The sequence below is a fragment of the Saimiri boliviensis genome, chromosome 14 (assembly GCF_048565385.1).
Source record: "Saimiri boliviensis isolate mSaiBol1 chromosome 14, mSaiBol1.pri, whole genome shotgun sequence".
Lineage (NCBI taxonomy): Eukaryota > Metazoa > Chordata > Mammalia > Primates > Cebidae > Saimiri > Saimiri boliviensis.
This window is the reverse complement of record NC_133462.1, coordinates 8925909-8952550: the sequence shown is the minus strand read 5'-3', so window position 1 is coordinate 8952550 and position 26642 is coordinate 8925909. Positions and strand designations below refer to the sequence as shown.

The following is a 26642-nucleotide window of genomic DNA, read 5'->3' as shown; positions in this document are numbered from 1 at the left end:
CTTCCTGAGTAGCTGGCCCTTTTCTTGAAAATTAGTCATTTGAATTTTGCAATAATTATCTTTATTCAGTTAAAAGCTTTTTTTTTTTTTTGAGACGGAGTTTCGCTCTTGTTGCCCAGGCTGGAGTGCAATGGCGCGATCTCGGCTCACCGCAACCTCTGCATCCTGCGTTCAAGCAATTCTCCTGTCTCAGCCTCCCAAGTAGCTGGGATTACAGGCATATGCCACCACGTCCGGCTAATATTTTTTGTATTTTTAGTAGAGACGGGGTTTCACCATGTTGGCCAAGATGGTCTCGATCTCTTGACCTCGTGATCCACCTGCCTCGGAGTCTCAAAGTGCTGGGACTACAGGCGTGAGCCACCGCGCCCGGCCCAGTTAAAAGCTTAATGTAAGCCCAAGCAGACGACTTTGCTTTAGTCACGTGCTGTAGCCCCCAAAGCCCAGACAGCGCCTAGCACACACGAGATGCTCGATGATCAGTTGTTAATTGAATAGATTAGACATCAACGCAATCAGGCTATTCACTTAGGGACTCTTTGCTAGGCGGCGGAGAGGTACGTTACAGTGCTCTACGCAACACGCATGCGCGAAAAAATCGGGGAAGTGTGATCGGGGAAAGGGGCGGAGCATCAGAGAGAGTCTCGCGGACACAGGCGGTTTGGAGCGGAAAGCGGGAGGTGGAGGGGCGGCTTGCGGCTGAGCGCGCGCGCGCAGTGCAGACGCCAGCTCCCGGAGACTGAGGTACTCAAGGTGCCCGAAGGCGGGGTAGTGACCTCGCGCGTGCGCTGTGCCCGCGACGGCGCCTGGTCCTGGTGTGTGGGTTGTTCTTGGCCTCTCGCGGCGCGTGCGCAGTGCCGACGGCGGAGGGATTTGGAGCGAGACCCACCCCCTGCTCCAGTCTCTGGCCGAGGCCGCGCGGGTTCTTGAGCAGCGGCCTTGTACGCTCGCTGCGCGGGCGAGGGAGTCAGGTAAAGGCGGACGCCCTCGGAGTGGAAGCCAAAGCAGGAGTTCTTGTTGCTGAGGGGCCGCCGCAGCCGCCCCGAGCCTCCGGACCGACGCCAGACCGAGGAGGGCGCCGCGCGGCGAGTGAGTGTGGCCGAGTGGTCCGACGGGGTGCGGGGCCGCTACCCACAAGCCCCTGCGGTGGGCCCCGGTTCTTTTCCCTGCAGCCAGTCCCCCTTGCCGCGTCCCCTGCTGCAGGTCCCTTCTGCATCCCTTTCCCGAAACCCGAGTCCTCTGGGCACCCACGCCCGCTTCCCACAGCGCCCTCGGTCCCCTACCCACAGGCCCTTGCGGTGTGTGGCCTTTTTTCTTTTCCGTCTTTCCATGTTGTCCTGGACCCTTACCCATAATTCCTTTCGTCTTAGGGGGGCGCGGGTCTGTTACCCACAGGCGCTTGGCTTTGGGGCTTCGCTGCTTCTGTTTCTCTTCTTTGCTCGGAGACTTCCGACCCCCCAGGCCCCTGCAAACCGCATCTCATAATTTGTCCTCCAAGGTAGGAGACGAGCAGCCACAACTGCTCTGGGCCTCCTTCCTCGGGTCCTTGATTCCCCCAGAAATCCCCAGGGAACCTCTGCGCCCCACAGCTCGTGGCTCAGGACTCTGAGACCTCACTGCCCAGGAACCCTTTTCTAGCCTTTGTTTTTTGTTTCCTTTATCGGCCTGACTTTCACCTCCACCGCCACCAAGAGATACCCTTTTCTCTTCTAGCGTAGGCTGGTTCTCTGCCCTTACAGAGCCTCTTCGAATTCCGAGACTTTTCTCCTGTTTTCTCTCGCTCTCTTTTTTTTTTTTTTTGAGAGGCAAGGGACAAATAGGGGCTTTCTCTGTGCAGACCCGATCTAACCTAAGGCTGTCCTGCTTCTGCTCTCAGACTTGGCAAGATGACCCAGTTCCTGCCGCCCAACCTTCTGGCCCTTTTTGCCCCCCGTGACCCTATCCCATACCTGCCACCTTTGGAGAAACTGCCACATGAAAAACACCACAATCAACCTTACTGTGGCATTGCGCCGTACATTCGAGAGTTTGAGGTGAGTTCACTGAGCAGTCCAGGAATGGTTTGGGTTCTGGGGAGCAAGGGATTGGATTTGGGAGTCCAGCCTGTGACTGGATTTGCTAGCTGTGTGATTTAAGCGACTGGCTTCATCTTTGTGATTCTCAGTTTCCCTGTTTTAAATGGGGTTGGAGCCAGGTGTGGTCGAGTGCACCTGTAGTTCCGGCTACTCAAGAGGCTAAGGTGGGAGGATTGCTTGAGCCCAGGAGTTGGAGGCTGGATTGCTTTGTGATTGCGCCCCTATACTCCGGCCTCGGTGACAGAACAGGACTTCGTCTCTCAAAAAAAAAAATTTTTTTTTTGAAGGAGTTGTGGCCGGGTGCGGTAGCTTATCCCTGTAATTCCAGTATTTTGGGAGGCTGAGGCGGGTGGATCACCTGAGGTCAGGAGATCAAGACCAACCTGGCCAACATGGTGAAATCCTGTCTCTACTAAAAATATAAAAATTAGCTGAGCATGGTGGTGGGCATCTGTAATCCCAGCTACTCGGGAGGCTGAGGCAGGAGAATCACTTGAACCCGGAGGGCAGAGGTTGTAGTGAGCCCAGATAGAGCCATTGCACTCCAAACTGGGCAATAGAACAACTCTGTCTCAAAACAAACAAACAAAAACAAAGTGAGGCTGGATTCAGTGGATCACACCTGTAATCCCAGCACTTTGGAAGGCTGAGGCAGGTGGATCACCAGAGGTCAGAAGTTCATGACTAGCTTGGTCAGTATGGTGAAACCCCATCTCAACTAAAAATACAAAACTTAACCAAGCATGATGGTGCTTGCCTGTAGTCCCAACTACTTGGGAGGCTGAGGCAGAAGAATCACTTGAACCTGGGAGGCAGACATTGCAGTGAGTCGAGATTGTCCCACTGCACTCCAGCCTGGGCAGCAGAGTGAGACTCTCATCTCCAAAAAAAAAAAAAAAGTGGGGTTGGTAGTATACCTTTTGTAGAATGTTTGTGAAAGCTCACTTGAGTAGTGGTTAAGGATTCACACTTGGCCTGCACCATTTATCAGCTCTGTGAGTTTGGGCAAATGTGTATCTCAATGCATTGGCTTCTTTATCTTTAGCAAGGGAATAATGGTAGCACCCTCATACCGTTGGTGGAGAATTAAATGGCAAAGTGTATGTCAGGGGGCATGGCATCAAGCAGTCAGCCTATGTCGGCCTTTGTAACTGTTTACTACTTGTATTAAGAAGATGGTGTTCATAAAGGGCTAGCACCGAGTGTTGGAGGGCTTAAAACCGGAATCTTAGCTCTGCACCTTCAGGGTAAATAGGAATGAATGACTTAGTCTCCTGGACCTCTTTGTTTTTATTTGTGAAATTAGGATGACAATGGTTATCTTGTAGGTGCGTCTGAGCATACCTGAGAGAAGCTGGCACACAGCCAGAAGTTACAAGAAGGAACATTGTTGCATTGGGTAGAAATGGACAGCTAGAGGCAGAGGGAGTTGCAGAGCAGAACTTCGTAGATAGGATAGATGCGGTGGCTCACAATTGTAATCCCAACGCTTTGGGAGGTTGAGGCAGGCAGAATACGAAGTCAGGAGTTGGAGACCAGCCTGGCTAATATAGTGAAACTGTTTCTACTAAAAATACCAAAACTACCCGGGTGTGGTGGCATGTACCTGCAGTCCCAGCTACTTGGGAGGCTGAGGCTTGAACCTGGAAGGTGGAGGTTGCAGTGAGCTGAGATCACGCCACTGCACTCCAGCCTGGGTGTGACTGGAGTGAGACTCCATCTCAAAAAAAAAAAAGAAGTTCGCAAATAGTAGAAAGGTGGATCTTCAGTGGGATTTGCCACCCTTGGTGAACCAGCACTTGAGAAATGTTACTAGCCAATTAAATTAATTTAATGGGCACAGGCAGGTGGTAGATGCCCTTTGATAATGATGTGCCAGTTACTATTTATGAGCCAGAGTTTTGCTTTTGTTGCCCAGGCTGGAGTGCAATGGCATGATTTCAGCTCACTGCGGCCTTCAGTTCAAGCAGTTCTGCCTCAGCCTCCCAAGTAGCTAGGATTACAGGCATGTTCCACCATGTCTGGCTGATTTTGTTTTGTTTTGTTTTTTTTGAGATGGAGTTTCCTTCTTCTTACCCAGGCTGGAGTGCAATGGCTCGATCTCGGCTCACTGCATTCTCCGTCTCCTGGATTCAAGCAGTTCTTCTGCCTCAGCCTCCTGAGTAGCTGGGACTACAGGTGTGCGCCATCATGCCCAGCTAATTTTTTTATTTAGTAGAGACAGGGTTTCACCATGTTGACCAGGATGGTCTCAATCTCTTGACCTCGTGATCCACCTGTCTCAACCTCGCAAAGTGCAGGAATTATAGGCATGAGCCACTGCGCCCGGCCTAATTTTGTATTGTTAGTAGAGATAGGGGTTCACTATGTTGGCTAGGCTAGTTTCGAACCCCTGACCTCCAGTGATCCACCAGCCTTGACCTCCCAAACTGCTGGGATTACAGGCGTGAACCACCACGTCCAGCAGCCAGTTACTATTTAATGGGCGGTTGGTGACACTTTTAAGTGCTGCCCTGGCCCTCAGAGGGTATGCAGTTGTGGGCTTTGGAGCCCTGTCCTGTCAGCTCATGTTGCTTCAGGCCTGGTTCTCTTAACTGGCTTTCATAAACATGGCCCTCCCGTCACTCTGCTCCCATCACATCCTCTGACACTTTGTTCAATGTGAGTGATGCTTGGAGCTGTGAGAAGCAGTGTGTTTCCTAAATATGGAAGACAGGGACCTTCAGCACTGTATTCTTAAGCTAGGTGTCACCTGTGCCAGGGCTTTTCAAACTGTCATTGGTGAAGGACAGTTTCCAATCTTTTGCAGATTGATGCTTTTTTTTTTTTTTTTTGAGACGGAGTTTCACTCGTTACCCAGGCTGGAGTGCAATGGCGCGATCTCGGCTCACCGCAACCTCCGCCTCCTGGGTTCAGGCAATTCTCCTGCCTCAGCCTCCTGAGTAGCTAGGACTACAGGCACGCGCCACCATGCCCAGCTAATTTTTTGTATTTTTAGTAGAGACGGGGTTTCACCATGTTGACCAGGATGGTCTCGATCTCTTGACCTCGTGATCCACCCGCCTCGATTGATGCTTTTGATAAATAGGATAGAATTACTTTTTTTTTTGAGACGGAGTTTCACTCTTGTTACCCAGGCTGGAGTGCAATGGCGCGATCTCGGCTCACCGCAACCTCCGCCTCCTGGGTTCAGGCAATTCTCTTGCCTCAGCCTCCTGAGTAGGTGGGACTACAGGCATGCGCCACCATGCCCAGCTAATTTTTTGTATTTTTAGTAGAGATGGGGTTTCACCATGTTGGCCAGGATGGTCTCGATATCTTGACCTCGTGATCCACCCGCCTTGGCCTCCCAAAATGCTGGGATTACAGGCGTGAGCCACCGCGCCTGGCCCTCCTTTTTTTTAAGACGGGGTTTCACCATGTTGGTCAGGCTGGTCTTGAACTCCCGACCTCAGGTGATCCTCCTGCCTTGACCTCCAAAGTGCTTGAATTACAGGCGTGAGCCACCACGCCCGGCCAGAATTACTTTTTATTTATTTATTTATTTTTATTATTATTTTTTTTGAGACGGAGTTTCGCTCTTGTTACCCAGGCTGGAGTGCGATGGCGCGATCTCGGCTTACCGCAACCTCCGCCTCCTGGGTTCAGGCAATTCTTCTGCCTCAGCCTCCTGAGTAGCTGGGATTACAGGCAAGGGCCACCATGCCCAGCTAATTTTTTGTATTTTTAGTAGAGACGGGGTTTCATCATGTTGACCAGGATGGTCTCGATCTCTCGACCTCGTGATCCACCCGCCTCGGCCTCCCAAAGTGCTGGGATTACAGGCTTGAGCCACCGCACCCGGCCAGAATTACTTTTTAAAGAAAGACCCGACAGTCAGGAGTTCCAGACCAACCTGCCCAATATGGTGAAACCACTTCTCTACTAAAAATAGAAAAATTAGCCAGCATAGTGTCGTTTACCTGTAATCCCAGGCACTCAGGAGGCTGAGGCAGGAGAATCACTCGGAACGATTCTAGTCAGTTCCTGGGTTCTTTTTAGAAACACACGATTGCTAGTGGGTTCCTTGTAGAGACAGCACAGAGGGGAAAGCAGGACGTGGAATCGCTTTAACCTGGGAGGTGGAGGTTGCAGTGGGCCGAGGTCGCGCCATTGCACTCCAGCCTGGGTCACAGAGCAAGACTTCGCATCAAAAAATAGAAGACCTGCAGAATAAAAGACCAGATTTGTATTAGAGTCAGTGGGCGTAAAACTCAAATTGTTGTAGAAGTTTCTGAGCACTTACTCCCGGTTTCTGTACTTCTCACACTCCAGCAAGTTTGGATAGTGCTGGTCTATGGACTGTGCTTAGTTTTTGAGATAGGGTCTTATTCTGTCATCCAGGCTGGAGTGCAGTGACACAGTCATGGTTCATGGCCGCCTTGCTCTCCAGTGCCCAAGAGATCCTCCTCCTTAGCCTCCCTAGTAGCTGGGACTATAGACGTGTGCCACCACACCTGGCTCATTTGTAAATTTTTAGTAGAGATGGTGTTTCACTGTGTGTCCCAGGCTGGTCTGAAACCCTTGGGCTCAAGCGTTCGTCCTGTGTCATCCCCGCAAAGTGCTGGGATTACAAGCAGAAGCCAGTGTGTGGGGCTGCAGACCATGCTTTGATCTGTGCCACTCCCCTCCCACCACTGTGACTGGGAAAGTGTACATGTGTTTTATATTTTTAGGGGGCGGTGGGAGGGTTGACATGCTTGTTTCCTTGGTGAGCATCCCTTGCCATTTCGCCTAGTCCTTCCCACCCTGTCACCTCTCTTCTTGTTCCTAGGACCCTCGAGATGCCCCTCCTCCAACTCGTGCAGAAACCCGAGAGGAACGCATGGAGAGGAAAGTATGTCATTTTTGCTTCCTGACCGCCCCCCTTTTGCCACTTCACATGGTCCTTGACACTAGGGTACTTCTATCTGCGTTTGCTTATCCACCTTCCCTTTCTTATGACAGAGACGGGAGAAGATTGAGCGGCGACAGCAGGAAGTGGAGACAGAACTCAAAATGTGTGAGTCTCTCATCCGCTCTTCTCCTCTCTCCTTCCCCCTGGGTTCTTTCCAGGTCATACCCAGGATCCTGCTTCTCCCAAAGGCCTGTTTTGGGGGGAGCAGGGTTGTTAGTTCTTTTACTTAGCCCCTGCCACTTGGCAAGCCCTGTTTTTGGTTTGAGTTTTTCAGCAGCAGAACATGGGGTAAAAGTTGGCGGGAAGGGAGACCCCTGGTACCTTGGGCCCTTCCTGCAGGGGAGGACAGTTACAAGGGGCTCCCACAACCCAGCTGGGTCTCAGGCTGAGGCAGTGAGTTGTGGGCTGGTGGGTCCGTCCCGGCTCTGCCCTTAGCTCCCTGACTCTTGGGCTGAGGACGTTCATCCTCTCCACGTATCGGAGGAATTGGAAGTACAGGACAGATGTGTTGTCGCCATTAACCAAGCTGATAAGAAGGTCAGCTGTCAACCTCCAGTGGCTCTTTACTATGAGAGTGAAAACTCACGCAGTATAGTGATGTTTCAGTCAGCAGGGGACCACAGGTGTGACGGTGAGCCTGTGGGATTAGACTGTATTTTGCTGGGCACGGTGGCTCATGCCTATAATCCCGTACTTTGGGAGGTTGAGGCAGGTGGATCATGAGGTCAGGAGTTTGAGATCAGCCTGGCCAGCCTTGTGAAACTCTGTCTATATAAAAATAAAAAAGAAAAACTTTCATTAAAAAAATAAAAAATAAAAAATCACCCAGGATCCTGGGTGTGGTGATGTGTGCCTGTGATCCCAGTTACTCAGGAGGCTGAGGCAGGAGAATCTCTCGAACCTGGGAGGTGGAGGTTGTAGCGAGCTGAGGTCGTGCCATTGTACTCCTCTCTGTGCAACAAGAGTGAAACTCCCATCTCAAAAAAAAAAAAAGGTCCAGTGGGCTGGGGGAGGGTAGAGATGAAACAAGTTTGGCCGCACGTTGATGACGGAAGCAGCTCGTGGGAGTTTGTTGCACTGTTCTCCACTTCTGTTAAGTGCTCGGACTTCTCCCTAATAGCAGAGAGAGAATGGGTCAAGTTCAGTAGGGTTTCTGTGCCCTTGAGAGCCTCCACTCCTGACTGTAGAAGCTTGCTGTGCCTTGTCCCAACGACCAGCTCCCTTCAAGGGGACCGTGCTCCTTGCTGAGCACTCGTCCTTCCTGTGCCTGACTTCTCACGGCTTCCAAGCGCATCAGGGGTTGCTGCTCCCATTTTCAAGATGAAGAAATGGAGGCTTGTTGAGGCAGGCATGCTTACAAAGAGTGAGAGTTCCGAGATGGGGCTTCCACCATCCCAAAGCCTAGTGAGATTTCCCAACTCCACGGCCCAGTTCCTTTGAGTCCCTGCTCTGGGCTGCTGCTTAGATGAGCCCTTAACCAATGATTTCCTAAGGGCGGAGCCGCCGGCAGGGCTCTGCACGCATACCCTGGCTGGTGGGGTGCTGACTGGCACTGGTTCTGTGTGGCCCTCTTTTAGTCATGTTCTTTCTTCAGTACTTCTGTACCATTGCTTTGCTGCACTTTACCTTTAGTTGCATTCGTGCCCTGCCACACCCCCACCCACCTAGGGTCGGCGAGTACTCTTGAGAACTCACGCAGTGCACCGGGGTGGGTTCCCTCTGGCTGCCCTTTGGGAGGCTCAGCTGTTGTTTGGCCTTTGTTCACTCGCCCGACCCCACAGCAGTCATTGGTCCCACTGTAGTGTGTAGGGACCAGCCCTACAGGGTCGTGGGGTGTCCCCTTTCCTGTTCATGGTAACTTACAGCACCTACTGTCTGGTGTTGCCAGGTGTGTTTCCCCATGGCTGTGACAATCTTCTGCGCTTCATTAAACGTCAGCATCTTGGGAGATCTCTTCTAACCTCTTATAAAATCACCCTTTTCTATGTCTGTCATCATCTGATCTCCTTATTCCATTAGCATATGAACCCCATGAGGGTAGACACATTTTTGTCTTTTTGTTTGTTTTTTGAGACAGTCTCACTCTGTCACTCAGGGTGGAGTGCAGTGGTATGATCTCGGCTTACTGCAACCTTTGTCGCCTCTGGTTCTTAGCGATTCTCTTGCCTTAGACTAGCTGGACCATACCTAGCTAACTTCTTTCTTTATTTTTAGTAGAAACGAGGTTTCCTGTGTTGGCCAGGCTGGTCTCAAACTCCCGTTCGCAAATGATCGGCCTGCCTTGGCCTCCCAAAGTGCTGGGATTACAGGTGTGAGGCACCGCGCCTGGCACTTTTTTTGTCTTGTTTACTGCCAAATCCGCAACAACTATAGCATTTCCAGGCACATAGTAAGTGCTTAAGAGTTACCTGTTTACAGGCCGGGTGCAGTGGCTCACGCCTATAATCCCAGCACTTTGGGAGGCCGAGGCGGGTGGATCATGAGGTCAAGAGATCGAGACCATCCTGGTCAACAAGGTGAAACCCCGTCTCTACTAAAAATACGAAAATTAGCTGGGCTTGGTGGTGTGCGCCTGTAGTCCCAGCTACTTGGGAGGCTGAGGCAGGAGAATTGCTTGAACCCAGGAGGCGGAGGTTGCGGTGAGCCGAGATCGCGCCATTGCACTCTAGCCTGGGTAACAAGAGCGAAACTCCGTCTCAAAAAAAAAAAAAAAAAAAAAAGAATTACCTGTTTACAAAAACACAAAACATGGGGAACCAAAAAAAGAATTACCTATTGAATGAGTGAGAGTTACGTGGTACGAAAAAAAAAAAAAAAAAGCCAGTGCAGATTGAGAGACCCGGACAAAGAAAATTACAAAACTGAGGGATGAGGTATGGCAAGGAACTTTTTTTTTTTTTTTTGAGACGGAGTTTCGCTCTTGTTACCCAGGCTGGAGTGCAATGGCGCGATCTCGGCTCACCGCAACCTCCGCCTCCTGGGTTCAGGCAATTCTCCTGCCTCAGCCTCCTGAGTAGCTGGGATTACAGGCACGCGCCACCATGCCCAGCTAATTTTTTGTATTTTTAGTAGAGACGGGATTTCACCATGTTGACCAGGATGGTCTCGATCTCTTGACCTCGTGATCCACCCGCCTCGGCCTCCCAAAGTGCTGGGATTACAGGCTTGAGCCACCGTGCCTGGCCTTTTTTTTTTTTTTTTAAGCAGAGTCTTATTCGTTGCCCAGGCTGGAGTGCAATAGCACCATCTTGGCTCACTGCAACCTCCACCTCCCGGGCTCACGCAATTCTGCCTCAGCCTCTTGAGTAGCTGGGACTGCCGGCACGAGCCACTACCATGCCCGGGTAATTTTTTTTTTTCTTTTTTTGTAGAGATGGGGTTTCTCCATGATGGTCAGGCTGGTCTCAAACTCCTGACCTCATGTGATCTGCCCTCCTCAGCCTCCCAAGGTGTTGGGATTACAGGCGTGAGCCACCGCACCCAGCCTGGCAAGGAACTTGAAGGAGTGGGTAGGGAGCGCGCCGAGATGGAGTAGTTTTCAGATGTTTCCATCTGTCCTATGTAGTGATTCCCTTAAATTGTGGCTCAGGCTACTGGTTTTTGAAGCATTCCTTAAAGTCATCTTGACCTTAGTTTAGGCTTGTAGTTGAATCCTCTCATAAGAAACAAATCTGAGACTTTATTTCTCTAGCTTCTGGCAACACCTGCTGTCTTCCTGAAAAGGTAGCATCCGGGGACTTGGGGCAGGAGCCTGGTAATGTGAATACCTGGGCTGGGAGGGGAAGTTGGCCTCGCCCTTTGCCACTTTGACCACCTGCCTTTTCTGTGTCTTGAATTTGTTCTGTTTTGCTTCCATTTACAAAGTAGTAATAAATAAGTTTCAATGTCCAGCACTGTCTTGGCCATAGTATGTGCTCAGTAAATTATATGCCTAGTGTTCCATTATTGGAACGCTAAGCATGTGGGAGTTATTTATATCCTGCTGCTCAAGATCATTGCCAAGGTCTGGTTTTTCACATCTGCAGGTCAGAAAGTTGCACCCTCCGGCATAAATGGGTTATTGTTACTCATATTCTCCCAGATTGTGCTGGCCTCTGAGGGGACACTGTACCAAGGAAGAAAGGACAGAGTGTCCTGAGAGCCTGGCAGCAGTCAGGGTCATTATGTGCTGGGGCCATGGCATTTGGTGAAAAGGACTCATTCCCAGGCCTGACCCAGCAGAATCATCTGTGGATGTGGTTTCCTAGGAGACTCCTGGCTCTTCTCTTTGGAGATTGTTATTCCTCAGTAGCCAGATAGGACAGTTTGCCTCACAGTAATGGGGCTGGAGTGAGAATCTCATCTGATGCTCCTCAGTTCCTGGGTTTCTTTGAGAGACACAGGGCACACGGGAAAGCAGGCCTTAGATGAGCTTGGCTCTCCTGGCCCATTCGTAACCTTGGGGCCGCTAGGTCTCAGGTTTTCCTGTGGGCTGTAGTTGCAGTCTGTGTCCAGTGGATGGCAGTGTGACTGTGCTAATGGAGGAAGCTCAGAACCTGGGGGCATCGGCTGCATCTCCAGGGAGGCTCTTTTGGGCTGTTACTGTTTGGATCACCTTGCATCTGGGAGCAATGGGACCCTTGCGGCTTCTGTAGGTCTGAAATGGTAGTTGGGCCTGCCACATCATGTCAGCTTGAAGTCAGCCCTGGATTATCATCTCTCAGCCACTCTGATAAAGGCCACTGTGCCTTAGAGAAACAGGTTCAGAGAGGGGCATGCTTAAAGTCACCAGTTCACCACCCGTGTTCCTCCAGTGAGGGGCCTCTCCCAGTGCCCGCTTTCTCTTCTTGGCCTCTGCCCATCTGTATTTGTTTTGCCACCTGAGACAGCGGACAGCTTCCGCTTACAAAATGCCTTTCTTCCTACACAGGGGACCCCCACAATGATCCCAATGCTCAGGGGGATGCCTTCAAGACTCTCTTCGTGGCGAGAGTGGTAAGTCCTCAGCTCTCAGCCCCTGGAACCCCAGACTGCTGAGAGCCTGGGTCTGGGACAAAGGGCAAATAGGCTAGGTCTCAGGGAGTGTTCCAGGGGCATCTCCCTTTTCCCATTTAACGTCATCTCCGTCTCCTTGTAGAACTATGACACAACAGAATCCAAGCTCCGGAGAGAGTTTGAGGTGTACGGACCCATCAAAAGAGTAAGTGGGAGTGGGTCAGGGTGTTTGAATGGGGGGTGCGTGGAGGAGGGCTGTAGCCTGAAAGGGAAGGGGCGAGGTCCCAGCCTTGAGCCTGGCTCGAAGCATTTCAGGGCCTGGGTTGAAGCATCCTGAGTGAATCTCCATGCAGCAGGCCTTGGGGAGCAGGAGTCAGATGAGAAATAATGACTGTTGTGACTGCTGGTGGCTGGTTTAGAGCAGGAGCTGGCAAACTAAAGTCTTACTGGCTCAGCCAGGCAGCTGTTTGTTTATACATTGTCTTTGGCTCTCCCCCTCCCCCCGCTTTTTTTTTTTTTTTGAAACAGAGTCTAGCTCTGTTACCCAGGCTGGGGTGCAGTGGTACAATCTCGGCTCACTGCACCCTCTACCTCTTGAGTTCAAGTGATTCTTCTGCCTCAGCCTCCGGAGTAGCCGGGATTACAGGTGCCCACCACCACGTCCAGCTAATTTTTGTATTTTTAGTAGAGACGGGGTTTCACTGTGTTGGCCAGGCTGGTGTTGAACTCCTGACCTTGTGATCCACTGGCTTTGGCCTCCCAAAGTGCTGGGATTACAAGCATCCGCCACCATGCCTGGCCTGGCTCCTACTGTTGTAAGCAGGTTTGGGTTGTTACAACAGAATATAAGGCTGTCAGAGCTGGAAATAATCTACTCTCTTGGTTTTGGCAGAATATGTACGCTGTTTCTTGTTTTAGAGGAAGACTTTGTTTTCCTAATCTTCTTTTGAGTTACTTAAGTGCTCTGTGCCTGATTTTCTTTATCTAAAGTGGGAGACAAGTGTCTTCACTGGCCAGTAGTAAGAGTCTGAGGCCGTCCAGCACAAAAACTAACATTAGCCGTGTCTGTTCACCTCCTCCTTTGGTTTCTGATACATTTTTAAACAATATTTATGGCTGGGCGCGGTGACTCATGCTTGTAATCCCAGCACTTTGGGAGGCTGAGGTGGGTGGATCACGAGGTCAAGAGATGGAGGCCATTCTGGCTAACATAGCAAAACCCTGTGTCTACTAAAAATAAAAAAATTAGCCAGGCTTGGTGGCTTGTGCCTGTAGCCCTAGCTAGTTGGGAGGCTGAGGCAGGAGAATCACTTGAACCCGGGCAGCAGAGGTTACAGTGAGCCAAGATTGCGACACTGCATTCCAGCCTGGGTAACAGAGCGAGACTCCATCTCAGGGGAAAAAAATGTATGTATACATATGTGTATGTTTATACGTGTCAGACCGGGTATACGTGTATAAACAGTGACTCACTCCTGTAATCCCAGCTTTCAGAGAGGCAAAGGCAGGAGGATAGCTTAAGCCCAGGAATTGAAGACATGCCTGGGCAATATAGTGAGACCCCGTCCTCCACAAAAAGGAGGGAAAAAAAAATAAGTATTGTAGGCTGGGTGTGGTGGCTCATGCCTGTAATCCCAGCACTTTGGGAGGCTGAGACAGGCAGATCACCAGAGATCAGGAGTTCGAGACCACCCTGGCCAACATGGCGAAAGTCTGTCTCTACTAAAAATACAAAACGTTAGCCAAGTGTGGTGGCTTGTGCCTGTGTGTGCGTGTGTGTGTGTGTATATATATGTAGATAATACATATACGTATATAAACACGGCACACATGTCGTTATGCCCTGCCTTGGTCCCTTTGATCCCATTTGAGTCAGGAATCTCAGTTGGGTTTTGGAGGATGTGGGGTCCCAGTTTCAAGTCCTAGGACCAGGTGAGCTCATCTGTGATGTGAGTTGGATTGATTGACAACTGGTAGTAACATGAATGGAGAACTAGCCATTCTTTAGGGACCAGCTCAAATGCTGTCACCTCCCAGAAACCTTCCCTGCTGCATTCTGGCCGCCTCTGTCTCAACAGCCTTGCCCTGCCCATTGTTCTCACTGATGTGGTCCCAGGGGAATCCTTCTGCCATCCAGAGCTGACCCTGTCTCCTCTGTGCACAGCCTCCCATGGGGTCCCTAGCATGTTAGGACAGGTCCAGGTGCGACTGCCTAGCCTTCCAGGGCCCTTCCTCAAGCTGTGTGGCCTCGTGGACCTCCGTCTCACGTCTCCCCTCCCCTCCCTCGCTGCCATCCTCAGAGGGGACCCATCCTTAGTGTGCCACACTCTCTCCGGCCTCCCTGGCTGTGCACACGTCCTTTCTTTTTCTCTTAGAACTCCCCTGTCCCTGGCCAGGTGTAGTGGCTCACACCTGTAATCCCAGCACTTTGGGAGGCCGAGGCGGGCAGATCACGAGGTCAGGAGTTTGAGACCAGCTTGGCCAACATGGTGAAACCCCATCTCTACTAACAGTATAAAAAATTAGCCAGGTGTGGTGGTGTACACCTGTAATCCCAGCTACCCGGGAGGCTGAGGCAGACGGCAGACACCTCACTGTCCCTTCATCGCTGTTCAGTCTTTCGGTCTTAGCTTAAGTGTCCTTTTCTTCAGGAAATCACCTCTGTCCTCTGCTCCTGCCATTAGATGATAAGTCACTCAGGGATCCTGAAGGACAGAGAGGGTCTGAGGCCTTGCCCGGCCCCGGGCCTGTCGTGCAGGCTGTTGTGGGGTGGTTGGGGCGGAGCTGCCCTGTGGCGGAACTCAGCCCTGTCCCTGTGCCCGCAGATCCACATGGTCTACAGTAAGCGGTCAGGAAAGCCCCGCGGCTATGCCTTCATCGAGTACGAACACGAGCGGGACATGCACTGTGAGTACCACCCGCCGCAGCGCTACCCTCTGACCCTCTCACTTCTCTGCTGCCCCAGCCCTTCCCAGTCTGTCCCCTCCCCACCCTGCCACACCTGACATTAGTGATGTCTCTTCTCCTCCTCCCTCTGTTTCTGATATATCTTTTTTTTTTTTATATACGTGTTTTTTAAAAAACAAAAACCAAATCCCCCACAACGTGTGTGTGTGTGAACCTGGGGAGGTAAGTGTCACACGTTGAACCTCAGGGGCAAAGAGGGAACTGGGTGGGGGGCCGGGGCCAGCTGGAGGTGGGGGGAGGGGTTGGATTTTGGGGGAGCCTCTCCCCATTCCCCCCACTGGAGTTGGGGGCGGCCAGGTTGCCAGTGAGGACTGGCCTTTGAACTTGCCCTCTGTTCCCCCCCAGTAGAACTGGGGCTGGGCCACCCAACCCTCCACCTCCCCAGCTCTGGCCCCCCACCCTGTTCCTCAGCGGGCAGTGGGGTGATAGGCATGTTGAGCGCCTGCCCCTACAGTTCCAAAGCCCCCTTTGAGGCTACCGCGGCGTCCACAGGGGCAGGGAAGGGTGGGGGAGGGTGGGCAGGGCTGCGGCGTGTCCAGGGGCCGCCGTATTAATTGACTGTTCTTATTGTCACTGCAGCCACCACGCAGCTGGCTTGCAGCTGATGCTTACGCTCCCCTTACAACACCTCAGTGTATGGTTGGTATAAGGGTTTGTATCATGGGTAAGATCACTCAGCACCGCACACCAGCCCAGCTTAGCCAGGCAGCTCAGGAGCAGCGAGGCACCCCTCCTCCCACCCCAGTCGCCCCCGCAGCCTCCCCGCACCCACAGCCCTTTCCTTGTTTGGGTGCCCTTTGTCCCTCCTGCCCCGATCCGTATGCTTTCTGAGAATCTTGCTGATCGAAGGAGGGGAAGGATGAAGCCGGTGGGAAAGGCAGCAGCCTCTCCGCTTGGGCTCCACCCGGCCTCTAATGACCCGGCTTTGCGATATCAGCGGTGAGATGGTGGGAAAACCGAGGGCAGGGCACCAGGCCAGGGCTCCACTGGAACCCTTCCGCCTTCCCTCCCTGCCCCCGTGCTTTCTGTGGGGCTGCCACTGTGCTGGCCCTGGAGAATCTTTTTGGCTGCTAGTTTTGGGGTGCTCTGCCCCCTTCCTGTCTTCCTTACTGTGGTTGAAGCCTCCCGAGGGGCTGGCTGTGGTGTCCAGCCGCTCTCCAGAGGTGGTCACAAGCTCCCCAAAGTGCATGGAATTGGGGCTTGGGGTGTGGGAGGGACCAAGGGGTAAGTTGCCAGCAGCTGAAGGTGTCGTAGGTTTTAACTAAAGAACCTTCCACTGTCTAGAGACTTCAGAGAGAGGGAAAGAGAGAGAGGCCTAGATGAACACAATCACATGTTTTCTTTGCTGTTCTTCCTGGGTTGGGCCTCTTGGGGTTTGGGACTCTGAACCCAAGCGGGGTTCCTTCACTTGACTTTGATCCTGGTCCTTAAATGCCTTTCCCCACTCCCCTCCTGTGGGTTCAGGGGCCAAGCGGCCCCTCCTCAGAGCACTGGCAGCACCATCTCCTGGACCCCTGCGTGCCAGCCTCTGCAGAGGCAGCTGGTGGGAGGGAGCACGGAGTTGGAGGTGGAGAAGCCACTCCTGGTCCTCTGGGTGGCGGGCTGTGTGCCTAGTTCAGTGTGACTTGGGGATTGGTAAGGGCAGACAGGTGTTTGAGGCCTCCCTGCCTTCTTTGGAAATTGACACGCTATAGTTTAGGGCTTTCCAGATCCCAGCTTGGGTGGTAATCCTCGTCTCCCCACTGTAAGGCCTCCTTGAGATTTCTTTGGGGTCCACCACTTCCTCTGCCTGTCTCCAGGTGGTACAGGAGATGTGGTTCCTCTTCCTCTCCTGGCTCCCTAGAATCCCCACTTCCCCTCCCTGTAGCTTTAGCTGACCCCATGGTGGTGGGTGTGGGGTCTGTGCGCGTGCTCAGGTAAGCTTGGGGGCTCCAGGTAAGCGGTCCCGTGTCCCCCCCCCGGGAAGCCCGCCTCCTCGCCAGGCCCCCAGGAGTTGCCGAGCCCCCCCCATCCCGCTCGGTTTGGACACCCGCAAGGCCGGCATCGGTAAATGGCACCTTTTTCTCTTCCTCTGGTTGTTATTTGGGGGGGAGCGGGCTGGGGTGGGGCAGGGTATTACGGTTGGTTGAGGACAGCCCCCCTAGGCCAGGGCTGGGTGGGGGAACAGGGACTTTTTGGCCTTCCTGACATCCCCGTGTGATCACAGGCCAGTGCCTCAGGTTTGCCCTCTGCTGAGCCCTACCTGAGAGCAGCAGCGAGCCCCTCCCCCATCTCCCCTCTATGACTCCCAAGTCCCCTTTTGTGGCAGGCTCAGGCTGGGGTTTGCTCCCAGCACATGATGAGCCAGGGGTGTGGAGGATGAGATGGGGCGGGGCTGGGGGCAGGCAGGGTCAGTCGTCTCAGGTAAGGCAGGGATTTTCGGTAGCACCGCACGGCTCCCCATGCTTCCTCCACTGCCCCTGTCCCCAGCTGCAGGGGCCCCTGCAGGCGCCCTGGGAGTGTATAACCCGCCTCTCTGCTCCCTGACATTTCCTGAAGATTTCTCCCACCCCCTTCTGGTTCATTTTCTGTTCTGATGTCTGTTCCCCCCACACTCAACCCCCTCCAAAAAAAAAAACAAAACCGGTGTGGTGGTCTGGGGTGCGGAGCGTCCCAGCTGGGCCTCCTGCCCTGGCATGGTGTCTCAGGGTGCATGCTTGGGGTTGTGGAGGAGCCCCCTCCCCCACAGCAGAGTCCAGCGTGGAGTTAACCTTCAGTTTCTTTGCAGCAATTTTGGCCGCCCTGGCGGGAGGGGGCTGCTCCATCATGTGGGAGAGGAAGGACCTGGGAGCCCAGAGGGTGGCGGGTGAGGGTGGACGTCTCCCTCGGCCAGGAGTGGTTGGGGTGCTGAGAGGAAGCAGACACTGAGATGGAGCAGGCCCCTCGCCGGTTTGGGAGAGGGTTGGTCTGGCTGTCAGTTGCCTGGCTGTCTGGTGGGCGTGTGCGAGTGCGTGATGATGGGGACACGGGGTGGGGATGCTGTAGAGCTGGGCCTGTCCTGACTAGAGGACCCTCTGGGGACTCCTCTCCCCTCCCCCTCCCCACATCTGTTACAGCCGCTTACAAACACGCAGACGGCAAGAAGATTGATGGCAGGAGGGTCCTTGTGGATGTGGAGAGGGGCCGAACCGTGAAGGGCTGGAGGCCCCGGCGGCTAGGTGAGCACATCCTGCCCACTCCAGGCTCTCGGGGGCCCTCGGCCTGGTGGCCTCGTTCTCCTCTGCTGCTTCCGTTTCTCTGTCTCCTGCCAGCTCACCGCTCCTGTCACCTCCTCATCTCCGCCTTTCATGGCCATCACACTTCCTGCAGCCGCCTGCCTCCTCGTTGTAGGTTATTGTGAGGAGCAGGGGCACCAGCCTGGAGAGGCCTGAGCCTACATGCTGGTGTTCACACTTGCTAGTTGGCGGGGTGGGGGGGGTCCCTCCTAGTGGAAATAACCCCGAGTTCACTGAGTTCAGTGTACTGGGTGCCCAGCTTGGCAGCGACACATGCTGGGGTTGTAAATGTCACCTGCTCATCTGCTTCTGCTGCTTGCTCTTGCTCTTGTTCGCACATTTACTGATTCAGCAAGTACGTATTTGATCACCAGCCATGTGCCAGGCTTCTAGTCAAGAGCAACACAGAGGCAGCCTCTGCCCTCTGAGCCTTCTGCATTCAGGCTCCTTCACTGTCATTCGCTGTCTCAGGCAAGGTCAGTTTGGCTGCAAGTATCAGAAGTACACTTGAGCTTCCTGAAACGTAAAGGGCCCTGTTGGTACAGAATCATGGGCATCCTTTGGAGGTGAGAGGTATGTGATGGCTGTGGACCTAAGAGGACCTGGTAGCTGAAGCTGTTAAGGGCTGGGGTGGCCAGGCTGGGTGCAGTGGCTCACGCCTGTAATGCCAGCACTCTGGGAGGCTGAGATGGGTGGATCTTGATGTCAGGAGTTCAAGACCAGCATGGCCAAGATGGTGAAACCCCTTTACTAAAAATACAACAACTAGTCAGGCATGATGCTGGGTGCCTGTAATCCCAGCTACTTGGGAGACTGAGGTAGAGAATTGCTTGTAACTCAGGAGGCAGAGGTTGCAGTGAGCCAAGATCGTGCCACTGCATTCCAGCTGGGACGACAGAGCCAGACTCTTGTCTCAAAAAAAAAAAAAAAAAAAAAAAGCTGGGTGGCCCACAGCTTGCTTCTGCCTCAGCCTCCATGCAGCTGGGTCTATCCCATGCCTCCTCACGCTGACCCAGCACAGCGTGCCACAGGTCCCAGCTTTACACTCAGTCCTGGATGTCTCTGTTTCGGGGTGGGCACATCTTGATTGGCTCAGTATTGGGCCTGGGCCCGGTGTCCTGTTCCTCAAGCATGCTTATTGAGGACCGAATCCTGCAAAGCTGAGTGACAGTTGTCAGAGAAGAAGAGCATGGTCCCTGGGCAGACAGCCAGGCAGTAGTAGCCACTCGGGGCTCCTGTCCTGCCTCCCAGCCCTGGATTTGCCTGTGTTAGGGAGACCACACTCAGCTGCTGAGCCTCTGAGCTTCCCAGGCACGTTCTTACCTTACTTGGGTCTCTCTCGGGTGGAGTGGGTTCTTAAACCTCTGCTGTTTCCTGTCATGGTGGGAGAATTCTGGAATCTCAGAGTCTCTCCAGAATCTCAGAATCTTGTAGTACAGTTGGCATTCACATTTTTTGTTGGTGTTAGCCAGTAATATCTTGACCTGGTGCACCCGCAGAAATACTATATAACCTAAAGTTTGAGGAAACAGTTTTTTCTATGTAGTAAGTATATTGTATATTGCGCTGTTTTGTTTCTTAAGATGTTGGTTGCAACCCATCAGATTGATGATGTGACTCTCTGCTGGTTCATGGCATGGAAAGAGAAAGGCTAGTCTAGCTGCCCTGTGCCTGTGACATGGCAGGTGCCTGGCCCCCTGCCTGCTTCCTGTGTGAATGTCTCCTTGGTGTTCCCACAGCCTCTTTGCTATACACAACTCAGCTCTGCCTCTCGGAAGCTTTTCCAGGCAGTGTGGGATGGAGGAACGCTTGAGAAGGCAGGTTCTGCAGCAGACGGCAGTGACAGCCCAGTTCTTCACCTTCCTTGCTGAGTCACTGTGGGCCAGTGACTTGATCTGAGATCCTTTCCCCATCAGAACAGTGAGGTTATCGTGTGTGCCTGGGGGCTGTTCATTTATTCACTTGACACATTAGCGTCCAACTTTCTACACCAGCTGCAGCGCCACCTGCTGGTACCGAGAGCAAGAGGCAAGCGCGTGCGCGGTCCGGGGCGCCTTGCAGTCTGAGAGGCAGGTAGGGGTGCACTCAGACAGGTAGCAAACCTGAAACTCCGGGGAAAGGAAGTGTTTTTCTACAACTGTGAGTATGTAGAATGGTCAGGAAAGGCTTCCCGAGGAAGGGATGCTCGGGTTAGCGTTAAGGGTGAGCGTGAGTTCACCAGAGAAGGAAGGGGAGGCCGGTCCAGGGCGAGGAGAATGCGCAGACACTGTGGTAGGAAGACGGTGAGCGCGGACTCTGGGAAGGGCCTGGGACACGCGGAGCCCTGCCCCGGCACGGCCTGCTCTTGTTGCCTCTACTACCAGTTGACGGAGTTTGGACCTCAGCCTGGGGGGGTGCCACCAAAGGCTTCCAAGCAGAGCACATTTTCTGGTGGAGAGATGATTGGCCTGGGGTTTGTGTGAGGTTGAGGATGACTGGGAGCGTTTTCAGAAGACTGTGGAGTGCGCTGTGGTGAAGATGATGCGCTTTGGGGTCAGAGGTGGGTTCCAGGAACACTTGTTTCCCAGCGAACGCTCTGTGTGGGTTACTCGGTGTCGGCAGACGTGGCTGTCTTGTGATGGGAGTGCCAGAGATGAACTGCACGGGAGGCACCCGGCCCTGGGAACACTAAGCCAGGGCTGCCTTCCTGCCCTTTGCTCTCGGAGCCGCCTATTTCCGCTCCTCTGGGCCCTGCCCCTTTCCAGACTGACCCTCTGTCCGTCTGCCCTGCCCCAGGAGGAGGCCTCGGTGGTACCAGAAGAGGAGGGGCTGATGTGAACATCCGGCATTCGGGCCGCGATGACACCTCCCGCTACGATGAGAGGTAAGATTGGGCGACCGGTGTCCTGGGGCGGGGGGCGGCCACGGGGGAGCCCGGTCACACAGGTCTGCCCACCTCATCCAGGCCCGGCCCCTCCCCGCTTCCGCACAGGGACCGGGACCGGGACCGCGAGCGGGAGCGCAGAGAGCGGAGCCGGGAGCGAGACAAGGAGCGAGAACGGCGGCGCTCCCGCTCTCGGGACCGGAGGAGGCGCTCACGGAGTCGAGACAAGGAGGAGCGGAGGCGCTCCAGGGAACGGAGCAAGGACAAGGACCGGGACCGGAAACGGCGAAGCAGTCGGAGCCGGGAGCGGGCCCGGCGGGAGCGGGAGCGCAAGGAGGAGCTGCGTGGAGGCGGCGGTGACATGGCGGAGCCCTCCGAGGCGGGCGATGCGCCACCTGATGACGGGCCTCCAGGGGAGCTCGGGCCTGACGGCCCTGATGGTCCAGAGGAAAAGGGCCGGGATCGTGACCGGGAGAGACGGCGGAGCCACCGGAGTGAGCGTGAGCGGCGCCGGGACCGGGATCGTGACCGCGACCGTGACCGCGAGCACAAGCGGGGGGAGCGGGGCAGTGAGCGGGGCAGGGATGAGGCCCGAGGTGGGGGTGGCGGCGGCCAGGACAACGGGCTGGAGGGTCTGGGCAACGACAGCCGAGACATGTACATGGAGTCTGAGGGTGGCGACAGCTACCTGGCTCCGGAGAATGGGTATTTGATGGAGGCTGCGCCGGAGTGAAGCGGTCCTTTCCACCTGCTGTGATTGGACGCGTTCCTGCCCCACCCCCTTGCTGTCATCCCCTCCCCCAACCTTGGCCACCTCAGTTTGTCCTCCAAGGGTAGGTGTCTCATTTGTTCTGGCCCCTTGGATTTAAAAATAAAATTAATTTCCTGTTGATAGTGGGCACCTTGGTTCCTTCACTGCTCTGTCTTCCCGGCAAGGTTGTCCCTGACTCGATAGCCCTACTTAGTTTGGTTTCCCGGGCGTAGTTAAAGCTTGAGGGTTAGGCTGTGGGGCTCGCTGTGCCCGGTAGCCAGAGCTGTTGAAAGTGGGGTGAGGAGGCCTCTCTAGGGCTCCTTGTCGCCCTTGTGTTTTTCACCCTTTTTTTTTCCCACCTCTTCCACACATTCCTCAGAGCTGACCCTGCCGTGGTGGGGGTTGGGATTTAGGAGGGGACTCGTTTACTCGGGGAAGCAGCAGTTTTGAATGTGAACCCACCTTGCTGGTTGAGGGGGTGGAGCAAGAAGGGTGGGTGGGGCCTCCAGTTCCCGCCAACCTACATACTTCGTAGTGACAGGACTAACGAGCAGAAACAGAAGAGGTTCCACCAGCAACTGAGATTTCAAGCAGATGCCTGGACAAAAGATTAAAGACATGGGTGGTGAGGACACTTGAGTCTGGTGAGTGCTGAGAAGCCAGTCCACCCTGCAGAACCCTAGAGGGTCAAGGCAGCGGCTGCAGGAGAGCGAGGGTGGGAGGCCAGAGGCAGAGCTCTGTACAGCGGGCCTCCCTGTTGGCACTCAGGATACCTGTTTGTCTTTCAGAAGTGTCTCAGCCTGATCACTCAAAAGGGTCTGTGACTGGCACGCAGAATTGCAGTCTGCTTTTTAATGGCTTCAGTTTATCCAACTAATACTCAGACATTTGAGGAAAAACAGAGACCACAAGATAAACAGAAAAACTGATCTCGGAAGAAATGACTTAGGAATAAAAGAACTTGATACCTCTAATTAGCATATTTCATAGAGATCCCAGATACTGCAACTACAGACTTCTAGTACTGGCTACAAAAAGCCCATTTTGGACTAACATGGTGCACACCAGTTATATAAAGGCTGGGCAGTAGACAGAAACGGGAAAGGTGCTGTAGAGCAGCCGATCTGATGAGGCTTGAGGGGCTGTGGTCCGTGAGCACACAGGTGTGTTTCACGCTTACTCTTGCCTTTTCCTTGAGGATGTTTTGCCATTTAGCATGGGGAAAGAGACGACCAAGCAGGACTGACTTCCACTGGGCCAAGTTCAGAGGTTCAGCCAGGCAGCTGGGACTGACAGAACGGGAGAAGAGGGCACTGAGCTCTCAAATCTCGCACCTCCCCAGACGCATTCACCAACTCAAGCTGCTGACTGTCATTGCAAGACCCCCAAGAAACTCATCAGAATGCAGTAACTGGGAGGCCAAGGAACTGACTGCCTGGAGATTGCAGCAGCCATGCTGTTCTGGGCCCACCATGGTGGAATGGCCCTGCTTGAGATGCCCAGGGTGCCTCAATATCAAGAGTAAGGCCACAACAGGGAATCGGGCTAAGAGGCCAGGCACGCCGGCTCATGCCTGTCATCCCAGCACTTTGGGAGGCAGAGGTGGGCAGATCACTTGAGGTCAGGAGTTAAAAGAGACCAGCCTGGCCAACAGGGTGAAACCCCATCTCTACCAAAAATACAAAAATTAGCCAGAGGCTGGGCATGGTGGCACACACCTGTAATCCCAGCGCTTTGGGAGACTGAGATGGGTGGATCATCTGAGGTCAGGAGTTCGAGACCAGCCTGGCCAACACAGCAAAACCCCATCTCTACTAAAAAATACAAAAATTAGCTGGGCGTGGTGGGGAGTGCCAGTAATCCCAGGTACTCAGGAGGCTAAAGCACGAGAATCATTTGAACCTAGGAGGTGGAGGTTGTGGTGAGCGGAGATCGTGCTACCTCACTCCAGCCTGAGTAACAGAACAAAGACTCTTGTCTCCAAAAAAAAAAAAAGGCCGAATATGGTGGCACACGACTGTAATCCTAGTTACTTGGGAGGCTGAGGCAGGAGAATCGGTTGAACCTGAGAGGTGGAGGTTGCAGTGAGCCGAGATCACGCCACTGCACTCCAGCCTGGGCAGCAGAGTGAGACTGTCAAAAAATACAAATAGGCAGGCTAAGAAAGCCTAAAACCAGATTCGGGCAATCTACCAGCCAGAAGAAAACTCTGAAAGAAGAAAAGCGTTCCGAGCCTCCACATGTACTATATTTAGTACCCATTATGCAGCATCTACTCAAAAGTTACCAGGTTTGTTAGAAAGGAATTAATTCGCTGAAAATCGAGAGGGAAACAAAATAGACAGTAGAAAGAAACCCAGGGGTGATTGAGATGTTGGAGTTATCAGAGCTATGATATATTCAGAAAATAAGAAAAAGATGTGGAGAATGTAAAGATATCTGTAATCGAGCTACTTGAGAGGCAGAGGTAGGATTCCAGGATTCCTTAAGCCAAGGACTTTGAGATTGCAGCAAGCTACGATCACAACACTGCACTCCAGCCTGGGTGACAGACGAAGACACTGTCTCAAAAACAAACGGGCACAGTGGCTTACCTCTGTAATCCCAGCACGTTGGGAGACTGAGGTGGGTGGATCATGAGTTTAGGAGTTTAAGGCCAGCCTGGCTAACACAGTGAAACCCCATCTCTACTACAAAATACAAAAATATTAGCTGGGCATGGTGGTGCGTGCCTGTAGTCCCAGCTACTTGGGAGGCTGAGGCAGGAGAATCACTTGAACTGGGAGGTAGACTGCAGTGAGCCGAGAGTGTGCCACTGCACTCCAGCTTGAGCAACTGAGAGAGACTTTGTCTCAAAAAAAAAAATCTCGAATCGGACACCAAAAAAACGGCAATTCTAGAACTGGAAAACACAACTGGAATTAACAAAGTAAGTGGTGGCCAGGCGTGGTGGTTCATGCCTGTAAACTCAATACTTCGGGAGGCCAAGGTGGGAAGATCACTTGAGCCCAGGAGATGGGAGACCAGCCTGGGCAACATGGCAAATACTAGAAAAGCTAGCCAGATGTGGTAGTGTGTGCCTATGGTCCCAGCTACTCAGGAGGCTGAGGTGGAAGGATTACCTGACCCCAGGGAGGTCGAGGCTGCAGTTAGCCATGATCACATGACTACACTTCATCCTGGACAGCAAGATGAGACCCTGTAACAACAGCAAATTAAAAAACAAACAAACAAAAAAAAAAACACAAAAGAATTTAGTAGTTGATAAGCCTAGATAGCCTGGAGACTTCCATAGAAATACTCGGAAAGATTGGCTTGAACAAACTTTCTTGAAAGAGAGATCTCACAGCCTCTTTACGAGTAACTGAAGCCATACTTAACTAGAAGGACTTAAAAGAGGAAACTGGACGTAATTCAGGAGACAAGTGGAGGGCAGTCCCAGGATGGCAGTTTCTAGAGAGCAATCGGTTCAGCATCGGGTGAGAGGACTAAAGTTTCCCAGAAGTTTATGGGAAAGATGGTAAGAGCAGAAAATCTGTAATTTAGTACATCTAAATTGATGAATCAAGGGCCAGGTGAAGTGGCTCATGCCTGTAATCCCAGCACTTTTCCAGGCTGAAGTGGGCGGATCACTTGAGGTCAGGAGTTCAAGATCAGCCTGGCCAACACGGAGAAACCCCGTCGCTACTAAAAATATAAAAATTAGCTGGGTGTGGTGGCAGGCACCTGTAATTCCAGCTGCTAGGAGGCAGAGGTAGAAGAATCACTTGAATGCAGGAAGTGGAGGTTGCAGTGAGCTGAGATTGTGCCACTGCATTCCAGCCTGGGCAACAGTATGAGACTCCATCTCAAAAAATAAAATACCAGGTGCGGTGGCTCACGCCTATAATCCCAGCACGTTGGGAGGCCAAGGCAGGTGGATCACGAGGTCAGGAGTTCGAGACCAGCCTGGCCAATATGGTGAAACCCCATCTCTACTGAAAATACAAAAAAATGGGCCGGGCGCAGTGGCTCAAGCCTGTAATCCCACCACTTTGGGAGGCTGAGGTGAGTGTATCACAAGGTCAAGAGATCGAGACCATCCTGGTCAACATGGTGAAACCCCGTCTCTACTAAAAATAATGAAACAGCTGGGCATGGTGGTGCATTCCTGTAATCCCAGCTACTCAGGCGGCTGAGACAGGAGAATTGCCTGAACCCAGGAGGCGGAGGTTGCGGTGAGCAAAGATCGCGCCATTGCACTCCAGCCTGGGTGACGAGCGAAACTCCGTCTAAAAACAAAAACAAAAAAACAAAAAAATTAGCTGGGCGTGGTAGTGCGCACCTGTTGTCCCAGCTGTTTTGAGAGGCTGAGGCAGGGGAATCGCTTGAACCCCGGGAGGCGGAGGTTGCAGTGAGTTGAGATTGCCCCACTGCACTCCAGCCTGGGTGAAGAGCAAGACTCTGTCTCAAATTAAAAAAAAAATAAAAATAAAAAATATCCGGGCGCGGTGGCTCAAACCTGTAATCCCAGCACTTTGGGAGGCCGAGGCAGGTGGATCACGAGGTCAAGAGATCGAGACCATCCTGGTCAACATGGTGAAACCCCATATCTACTAAAAATACAAAACATTAGCTGGGCATGGTGGCACGTGCCTGTAATCCCAGCTATTCAGGAGGCGGAGGCAGGAGAATTGCCTGAACCCAGGAGGCGGAGGTTGCAGTGAGCTGAGATCGCGCCATTGCACTCCAGCCTGGGTAACAAGAGGGAAACTCCGTCTCAACAACAACAACAAAACAACAACAAAAAAGATAAGAAATACCATGTTACTTAGAGAAGCAG

The 26642-nt window shown here is 53.0% G+C and overlaps 1 protein-coding gene across 4 annotated transcripts; it reads left to right on the top strand.

The window, feature by feature from the left end:
* The first annotated feature begins 841 nt into the window (after positions 1–841).
* Positions 842–21968, top strand: SNRNP70 (small nuclear ribonucleoprotein U1 subunit 70). Of its 4 annotated transcripts, none has more exons than XM_074386090.1 (10): positions 842–1093; positions 1877–2033; positions 6889–6951; positions 7062–7116; positions 11921–11985; positions 12128–12190; positions 14811–14892; positions 18048–18149; positions 20982–21069; positions 21151–21968. In XM_074386090.1, the coding sequence occupies exons 2-10, from the start codon at positions 1887–1889 to the stop codon at positions 21800–21802; spliced, it is 1317 nt and encodes a 438-aa protein (XP_074242191.1). In that variant the 5' UTR covers positions 842–1093; positions 1877–1886; the 3' UTR covers positions 21803–21968. The 4 variants fall into 4 exon arrangements, with proteins under 4 accessions (XP_074242191.1, XP_010349353.1, XP_010349352.1 ...); XM_010351051.2 differs by having other exon boundaries at positions 999–1089; positions 21178–21968; XM_010351050.2 differs by having other exon boundaries at positions 999–1089.
* The last annotated feature ends 4674 nt before the right edge of the window (positions 21969–26642 follow it).

Excerpts from the sequence above, each read along its gene's own strand:
- SNRNP70 (XM_074386090.1), top strand. The coding sequence starts at position 1,887 with ATGACCCAGTTCCTGCCGCCCAACCTTCTGGCCCTTTTTGCCCCCCGT. Across the intron at positions 14,893-18,047 it reads ACACGAGCGGGACATGCACT|CCGCTTACAAACACGCAGAC; the intron begins GTGAGTACCACC and ends CATCTGTTACAG. Across the intron at positions 18,150-20,981 it reads CTGGAGGCCCCGGCGGCTAG|GAGGAGGCCTCGGTGGTACC; the intron begins GTGAGCACATCC and ends GCCCTGCCCCAG.